This window comes from Lactuca sativa, chromosome 9, assembly GCF_002870075.4.
Source record: "Lactuca sativa cultivar Salinas chromosome 9, Lsat_Salinas_v11, whole genome shotgun sequence".
NCBI classification, from domain to species: Eukaryota; Viridiplantae; Streptophyta; class Magnoliopsida; order Asterales; family Asteraceae; genus Lactuca; species Lactuca sativa.
This window is the reverse complement of record NC_056631.2, coordinates 69568907-69577323: the sequence shown is the minus strand read 5'-3', so window position 1 is coordinate 69577323 and position 8417 is coordinate 69568907. Positions and strand designations below refer to the sequence as shown.

General features: G+C 36.0%; 1 protein-coding gene across 1 annotated transcript; it reads right to left on the bottom strand.

The window, feature by feature from the left end:
- Nucleotides 1–5931: 5931 nt before the first annotated feature.
- LOC111901755 (transcription factor bHLH118) lies at nucleotides 5932–8021 on the bottom strand. The gene is made up of 3 exons (XM_023897632.3): nucleotides 7627–8021; nucleotides 7212–7535; nucleotides 5932–7063 (listed from the first exon to the last, which is right to left on the bottom strand). Exons 1-3 carry the CDS (start codon nucleotides 7966–7968, stop codon nucleotides 6980–6982), a joined length of 750 nt encoding a protein of 249 aa, XP_023753400.1. The 5' UTR covers nucleotides 7969–8021; the 3' UTR covers nucleotides 5932–6979.
- Nucleotides 8022–8417: the final 396 nt, after the last annotated feature.

The window sequence follows — 8417 nt, the reverse complement described above, 5'->3', positions numbered from 1 at the left end:
CATACAATGCTAAGCTCATACTATCAGGCATAACCTAAACAGGCTATCCTACTGCTGTCTACTTAATACTAGTATGCAATACTCATAAAGCTGTAACACATAAAGCAGGCACATAAGGCATCCTCCTAGATCCTTAGTCCTATACTAGCATGCTGTTCTACTGAAACTGTAACTGAACAAATAACTTGTATGGGTAATTTGGGAGTACTTACTTGAGCTCGGCTGATCGCATGCACCACACCCTTATCTCGTTTAAAAATTTCTTTCTTTCTAAGTGCTTTCAAAATTCTTTTAGAAAACATTTTCCTTTTTTTTTTTTTTTTAAAAAAATCTTTTTATTTCCCCTTAGTTTGAGTTCAGATACACCCGGAAGTGTATCCGAATCCCTCAAACCAGGGCTCCGATACCAACTTGAAACGACCCAAAAATACGACCCAAAAATTTCGTTTTTCAATATAACCAAAAACCACAATCTGAGTGTTATATCATAAAACCATACGTGATGTATCCCAAACATAATAAAAACACTGTGCGGAAAACTGTATCATATCTATGTCATATCAAAATCAAAAACTAAATCAACTCCCAGGATAAAAGCTGAAGCTGTGGTGTGTGCGATGCCATCATCCCGAGCTCTTCCCTCTGCTTGCGGAAGTACCTGAAACCAAAACTGAAACTGTAAGCACGAAGCTTAGTGAGCTCCCCCAAACTACCACATACCATACAATAACATATCAAGCACATACTGGGGCCTTGCCCCCTCCATCGGACCGAAGTCCGAAACTGACTGACTGGGACCTTGTCCCCAACATCGGACCGAAGTCCGAAGCTAACATCAGACCGAAGTCCGAAGCTGACTGGGACCTTGTCCCCTACATCGAACCGAAGTCCGAAGCTGACATCGGACCGCAGTCCGAAGCTGACTGGGACCTTGTCCCCTACATCGAAACGAAGTCCGAAGCTGACATCGGACCGAAGTCCGAAGCTGACTGAACATAGCATAAACATATCACTAGCATGAACACACATAAATCCTGTCTGAGCCACAAAGGCATCAAACATGCTAACTACTGCATCGGATCAAAATCCGGATACTACTACTAGCTAAACGGGTCGGCATTGTGGCCTTAGACCAGTTCCTACTAGAAGGAAACTCACCTTGTGAACTGGCTGCTGTGTGTATGGCTCTGGAAGCTAACTGTTGCTGCTCCGGTATCTCCCCGGCTACAAGTCCATAAACACACTCAATCAATACTAAACACTACACTGGGTAAAATGACTCTTTTACCCTTGGTCAAAGTCAACTCTCGGTCAAAGTCAACTCTTGGTCAAAGTCAACCCACAGTTGACCTGACTCGCCGAGTCTCTAATCTCACTTCTCAATCCTACTCGTGGCTACTCGTCGAGTATGACATCGACTCGACGAGTACCCTCTCGATCCAAGAACTCAGACAATCTTCATCCGACTCGCCGAGTCATATGAACAACTCGACGAGTTTTTCTTGAGCTTAAGAAGATTGCCTTGGACTCGCCGAGTTGTATGAACAACTCGTCGAGTCCCTCCATTACTGAGTCTACCCTCAAACTCGCTGAGTCCACTCCACTACTCACTGGACCCACTCGACACCGCTCAAAAGGAAGAAATCGGGGACTCGCGACTCGACTCGCCGAGTCGTTCTTCCGACTCGCCGAGTCACAGCCATGCAACTATTCTACACTCGATTTTGCTCGAATCCAATACATACAAATGATAGATCTGAGTCCAATAAGCTGATTTACCACGTAAAGTTTCCAACTTTACGTGTACAAACACATGAAAAAGGGAATAAAGGCTAAAAGACACTTAAAAGGGGTAGATCTAGGGTTAATATGCAAAATGGCCCCATAAAGGCAATAGATCTGGGCTCTACAACTCCTAAATGAACAGATCTAAGGATATCTCGGCATAATAGGGCTTCCATATCAACATAAGGCTTGAGAAAAGCATTAACTAGATCTAGAAAGGGTTTTAAAGCATGAAAGTGAAGGAAGTCTGAAGAATACCTCAAAGAGCTCTTGCTTTCCCTTGAATCTCTGCTCTACAATCCTTCTCCTTGCTCCTTTCTTCTTCTCCTTCTTCAAGCCTTCACAAATTGCACACAAGATCACTTAAAACACTCAAGGTCGAAATAGGGTTTTCTCACAGCTTACTGAGGGTGAAGGAGGCGAGAATGGAGGCCATAAGGTGGCTTAAATAGTGGGCAACCCGGGGATTTAGGGTTTCTCCCAGACGGACAGACTCGCCGAGTCCAGAATATGGACTCGCCGAGTCGCCAGTTAACACGTGCTCGAAATCCCGTCCCTACTCGGTGAGTCAGGCTATGAACTCGCCGAGTCCCTCTTGCAAAACTTCAAAATAAATACCAAGGAATCATCATACCGGAGACGGGTCGTTACACATCAACCTGTAACAATCAAGAAACACACAAGGTAGAAAACTGTAACTTACCTAAATATAAATGTATTAGAAGCTGAAAGACAATAATCCCAGATTTAAGATCAAAATAGCAAAGACATGCTAAAACATAAAGCCATGGGGGACAAAATGGTCATTTGTACGTGTAATTTAATATCCATCTAACTTCAAGTGTGAAGAAACTATGCTTTAGGGAACCAGCAGTTAAATATCAAACAACTGGACCATACCTGTAAAAATGAACAAACCACAGGGACTAAAAATACAATTGTAACTTTTACCACAAAAATAAATGTTATTGCTCACCTTCCCAGCAAATGGTATATGAAAAGGCTCTGTATAAAATATACCACGTCTTGCTAGTGCAATCAATGAGGTATTAATAGCTATTGACAACTCCATTGGCAATTCAGGGGGAATCACAGATAAAGAAGCTTGTATCTACTCCTTTTTGGGTCCTCAAGCCCCTAAATCATGAAAAAATTACAATTATAACCTTCATCACACCTTTAAAACACTAATAGATGTTAAATTTCAACACCAAGTTGAGAGCTTTATACCATAGGATACTAAAACTGAGCAAAGATCACTTCAAGATTCTTCAAAAAAAGAAAGGCAAACCAAGGGTAAAACGATGAGAAAAGAAAAGCAAAGCAGGGGCAAACAAAATGAACATGAAAAGAGACATGGTAAAGATTCTTCAATAAAAGAAAGAGAAATCTGAACATGTCAAAATAGATATGATGAGACAAGAAACTTGAATCAAGAAAAAGACATAAAAGAGACAACACAAGGTCAAATTCACCTTCACCAAGATTGTGCTAGTATTCCTTCCAAAGATAGCCTTTTGAGATCACTTCAAGAAAAGAACCAATAATTAGTGTAATACATGATAGCTGTTAGAAGAAACACATAAATACATAACAATTAACAAAAAAAAAGCAGAAATGAACAAATTACAGAATGGTTATTACATAATTACAAAATTATGTATTTCAAAATTACATAAATGATAAAAATGATAACAGATTGAATAATTAAAGCGATGGTAATTGAAGAAACAAGCAACATATAACAGATTACAAATGATAAAGTACAGATTACAGGGTACTGGATGGTGATATTGTCAATGAAACAACAACTAACAGGTAACAAATAAAATCATAGAATAGTTATAGAAATGGTAAACTAAATATGAGTACATAACTCGAGAATGACTAAAATACAAAACTACAAAGTATTGGATGATGATATCCAAAATCCAATACTTTGTAATTATATATTTTAGCAATTCTCTAATTATGAAAAACAAAGTTCATTCTTAGCACTAGGTTACAACTTACAACATTGAGATCAATGTTAACAACACAAATTTACAGTAACAAGAAACTTCATTGAGTTCATTATGATGCTTAAAGGAACTTCATTGAGTTCATCTTAGCACTAGGATACAGTTACAATATAAAATAACTCGTCATGAGGATGTTGAAAAAGAAGAACAAACAAGTAGCACTGCTGTAGTATGCAGATAAATGAAGACTTATTAATGATGAGATGATGAGATGAAATAACTCTTCATGAGGATGTACTCATCAATGTAAAATAAACTTGAGCTCTCAACTTTTAGCTTCTGGCAGAAGAGGTGTTGTTGGGTGGAGTTCCAGGGACAGGTGGATTTGATCTTGTTTTTTCCATTACTTTAAGTGAATCGAATGCCAATCTAACCAAAATATGGAGTTCACACAACGTATTGGCATTGTTAGTTAGGGAAGATCCTCGTGTATGTAATGCTAAGAGATAAGAGGGATGATGATTGAAAAAGAAAAAAAAAATAGGGAAATTAAACCCTAATGAAGTATTATATGCAATTGAACTAAAACTAACCTAATATGTGACTAAAGCAAATAAAATCAAGAGATTTACTTGAATAGGAAGTTAAGGAAGAATACTTTCAGATTAAAAATTATGGAGGTTGCCAGAATCGGGAGCTGCAATGGTGAGTAGTGTCGTCATCCGTTCGAACAGAGATGGTGAGATAAAGTAGAACCGGAATTGGGTTAATAGATCGAAGGGACTTACTCCAGAGTCCAAAGTGATAAAGTTGGATGAAGGAAACTTAAATCACCATCGTGAGAATGAAACTGGGTTGTGCCAATTCCAGCAAGAGATTGACGATAGAAAAAACAAAACACGAATACCCCAAATATAGTTTTTGTCGCCGTTCTCTCGCTAAATGTGTACTGGATGACACGATTTTTTTATCCCTTGTTGAGCCCTAGCTAAGTGCCTTCATTTTTCGACTGATTAGCGAGGAATAGGTCTGTCGATATATACTTGCGAGATCCGTAGCTGAGCCCTCGGTAAATCCTCAATAATATTCCATATGTCAAATAAATAAAATAATTATAAAAAACATGGTAGATCTGTGGTAATTCCCTAGCCATAAGTCTAAATTTTGCTAGAGAATAAATCCGTAGCAAAATTCCTAGCTGAAACTCAAGTTTCTAGTAGGGATTTTGGTTTGTAGCATTTAGTTTGGAAGAGTTTGGGTTGTTAGAAGACATTTCCAATGAATGTTTATCGTAAGGAGTATGTAGTGTGATCATATTTTGAAAAAATGAATTGTTTATATATATATATATATATATATATATATATATATATATATATATATATATATATATATATATATATATATATATATATATATATATATATAGCCGTTGCCAACAGTGTGGCAACGTCTATTTCTCCAAAACATTTGAAATTTTAAAATTTTGCAGTTGGTACAAAGCCACCACCGATATTATACCGGCGGTAAATCTGAAGTTGAGGCCCGGTGTTTACTGACGGCGAATCGAACCATGTCAGATGCCAGCGTTATATGGTTATGACACCTCTTAGCCTAATATTTTAGCTCTTCAAAAAATTCATAACCAGATCATATGACACTTATTACACTTATTAAAACTCCCTTTAAATTTCAAGAATCCAGCACATGTTGAAATCGGTTTATAGTTTAATATAACCAGATCATATGACTAACCTTAATTAACTAATTAAGTTAATAGTCGTGTGTTGGAAAGAGTAATTTATCAATCATATTTAAATTCTTGATAAATTACATTGAGAATGGTGCAAGATTATTAATTCCCACACCAAATAAATAATGGTACAAAATGACAAAGTTGAATACCTCTTCTAACCTCAATATCATCTATAATCCCTAAAAAAATTTGTCTAATGGTATCATGTTTATTACTAAGGTGTATCTGTCATAATGGTTGGATGTTTAAGACATATTGTTGTAAAAAAAATTATAATTTGCTCTCCTTTACTTTTTTAGTAAGGTTTTACCCTTGGAGTGTAAAATATGGTTTTTGGTTTTTTTAATTAAGTTTTTACCCTTAAATGGACTGTGTTTTTAGCTTAATTATATGCATCAAAATATTAAAATGAATTCAAGACTTACATTTAAAAATATTGTGTATAGTTAAAACCATTTAGAAAATCGAAAAAATATAAGTTAGCATGCAGACATCATATATAGTCGCAGAACTTACATAACAAGTTATCACATCTAGGGTTTTGTCTTTCATGAGAGGTAGCCATCTCCATAATAAAAGTCCATATCATGGTTGCTTTTCCGACCCACAATTATTTGTTTAGAAAGAGTCGATAGATGCCCATTGCACATGAAAAAGACTAATTAACAAATCACTTCGATCATTTTATTGCCATTTTTCATGTCGGTGGTCTCACTTGAATCATTTTATCAACATAACGAATAGACAAACTGAGAACAATGAACCCTTGTGTCCATATTGCTCTGGAATTGAAAATCGAACCTGCAACTGCAATTAGTTCATGCCTCATGTAAAACGCAAAACTGGAACAATATCCACTACAAAATCTTGATGTTCCATTGTAATAACGCATAGTATTATACAAGAATTTATAAGAAATTAAACACAAGAGACCACATCGATGTCAATCAGCACAAGCTTCATGTAAACTCGCCATTGGAAATTCCTTGTACCAATTAATAAAGAACTTGCAAATATGCATTTTCTACATCTTTAATCTCCATGAAAGTAAACCTAAGATTAATTAGTTTCCAAATTGTAATTACAATCTTTCTCGAAATTTAGCCCAGTGTTTGTGATGACAACTACTCTTAATTCCTTACATCATAATCTTATAAATCGATATCATATCACTTGCATGTAAGAATAATCCATGAAAGTGAGGGTGGAATTTGATGTTCTTCCATAACAAGAACAACTATTGCAACCCATGACATCTACTGATGAACGTAATTAAGAAGAGACATTTACAAAAGAATTTCAGGAAAACACAAATATTACATTATCGGCACAAAATTCATATAAACTAAGCCTTTGATGTTATGCACAACAAACTAAATCATGCGAAGGGTCAAATAAATGTGTTTTGTGACATCTCCTAAGAGCTGGAAAAAGAAAATAAAAATACCATAGTTTTCAAATTTTGAGTAGAACGATCTTAAATGAAATTTGACTGAGTATTGGCTACCAACACTAGTCTTTGTTGCAACATTAATGGATCAATGAATGCCTTCTCACTTACCTACAAAAACAATCCATGAAATGAGGGTTGAGTTTAATGTTCTTCGAAATTTTCTTATGGCATATTACGCTTTTATATATCATCAAGAACTAAGAAAACCATAAGAATTGACAATGTATAACTATAAAGAATGATGTGTAGGATGTACCTCAGATCGGATAGAGTGAAGTAGCCGATTGTTTACTTTGGTAGAGCTACAGCTTACTATGTTAAGACCTTCTTCCATAACTGCATCTAGTACTTGTGAAAGGGCAAACCCTTCTTCTATTGAGCAACTGTTGATCAAAATTTCGACTCCCCCATTGCAGAACTTGACTGAGACTGTATTAGATAACTGATTCATCGAGCTTTCATTAGTGTCAAAAGGTTTCTTGAGTCGATCTCTCTTCGTACTGATTTCCTTAATGCTTTCCTCCTTTTGTTTGATGTAATGCACTGCTTGGTTCATATGATCTGACACCGAACGGTTTCCCTGAACACCAAAAATCACCGATTCCAACATTAACAGACTATTTTTTAGCATCTTTGATAGCATTTGAAGGAAAGAATAGATGGAAATTCACCTTTACGAATTCAATAGGAAGTAAACCTCTAAGTGAAGCATAAAGCTGGCTCATTTCTTGCCTCCGCTGCCTTTCGATCTCTCTGTGAACCATTTTCTTCTGTGTTTGGTCATCTTCACCATCTCCTCCCCCACAAGTAGAACCTAAAGTAGGCTTACTGGATGCTCGGCATCCAGCCCTTTTCCTGGTTTTACACATACCATCCACCATGGAAAGATGTTCATCATGTGTATGATCTTCTTGGTGAAAGGAAATCAGATAAGGATGATCATGAATCACCAAATCGTCACTTTGCTGTAAAGAGAAGATTATCTGATTATGTTTTGTATTTGGTAAATCCATTTTGCAAATCTTTAAGATTTCTTGTAATCTCTTATTGATCTTTAATAAGTAGGGTTTTCTTTTGTTAACAAATAATTTAAAGATCACGAGTTCCACCAGCACAATATATATTCGTTTTTCTTTTCTTTTATTATTATTATATTTAATGTCACTGTAGTTTTGTACAAACGCAACCATACCCATCTGTATTCACATCAGCAGTCCAACATAACCTAGAAGTCGTTTTCCTTTGTCTTCCAACATCCGGAAAACCATATTCAAAAAGCGAACTTGTCGTTTTGTTGTTTATAATAGGATGTGCATAAATAAGTCAGTGGATAAACATATATGTGTGCCAAAGATTGTGAAGTATTTAAAGAAAATGTCATCCATTAAAATAAGAATTACCGGCCAAATTAATACATTTTTGATAATGAAAAATTATAATGGTTATGTCTGTATAAATATAA

Excerpts from the sequence above, each read along its gene's own strand:
- LOC111901755 (XM_023897632.3), bottom strand. The coding sequence starts at position 7,968 with ATGGATTTACCAAATACAAAACATAATCAGATAATCTTCTCTTTACAG. Across the intron at positions 7,536-7,626 it reads TTCCTATTGAATTCGTAAAG|GGAAACCGTTCGGTGTCAGA; the intron begins GTGAATTTCCAT and ends TTTGGTGTTCAG. Across the intron at positions 7,064-7,211 it reads TTCACTCTATCCGATCTGAG|GTAAGTGAGAAGGCATTCAT; the intron begins GTACATCCTACA and ends TTGTTTTTGTAG.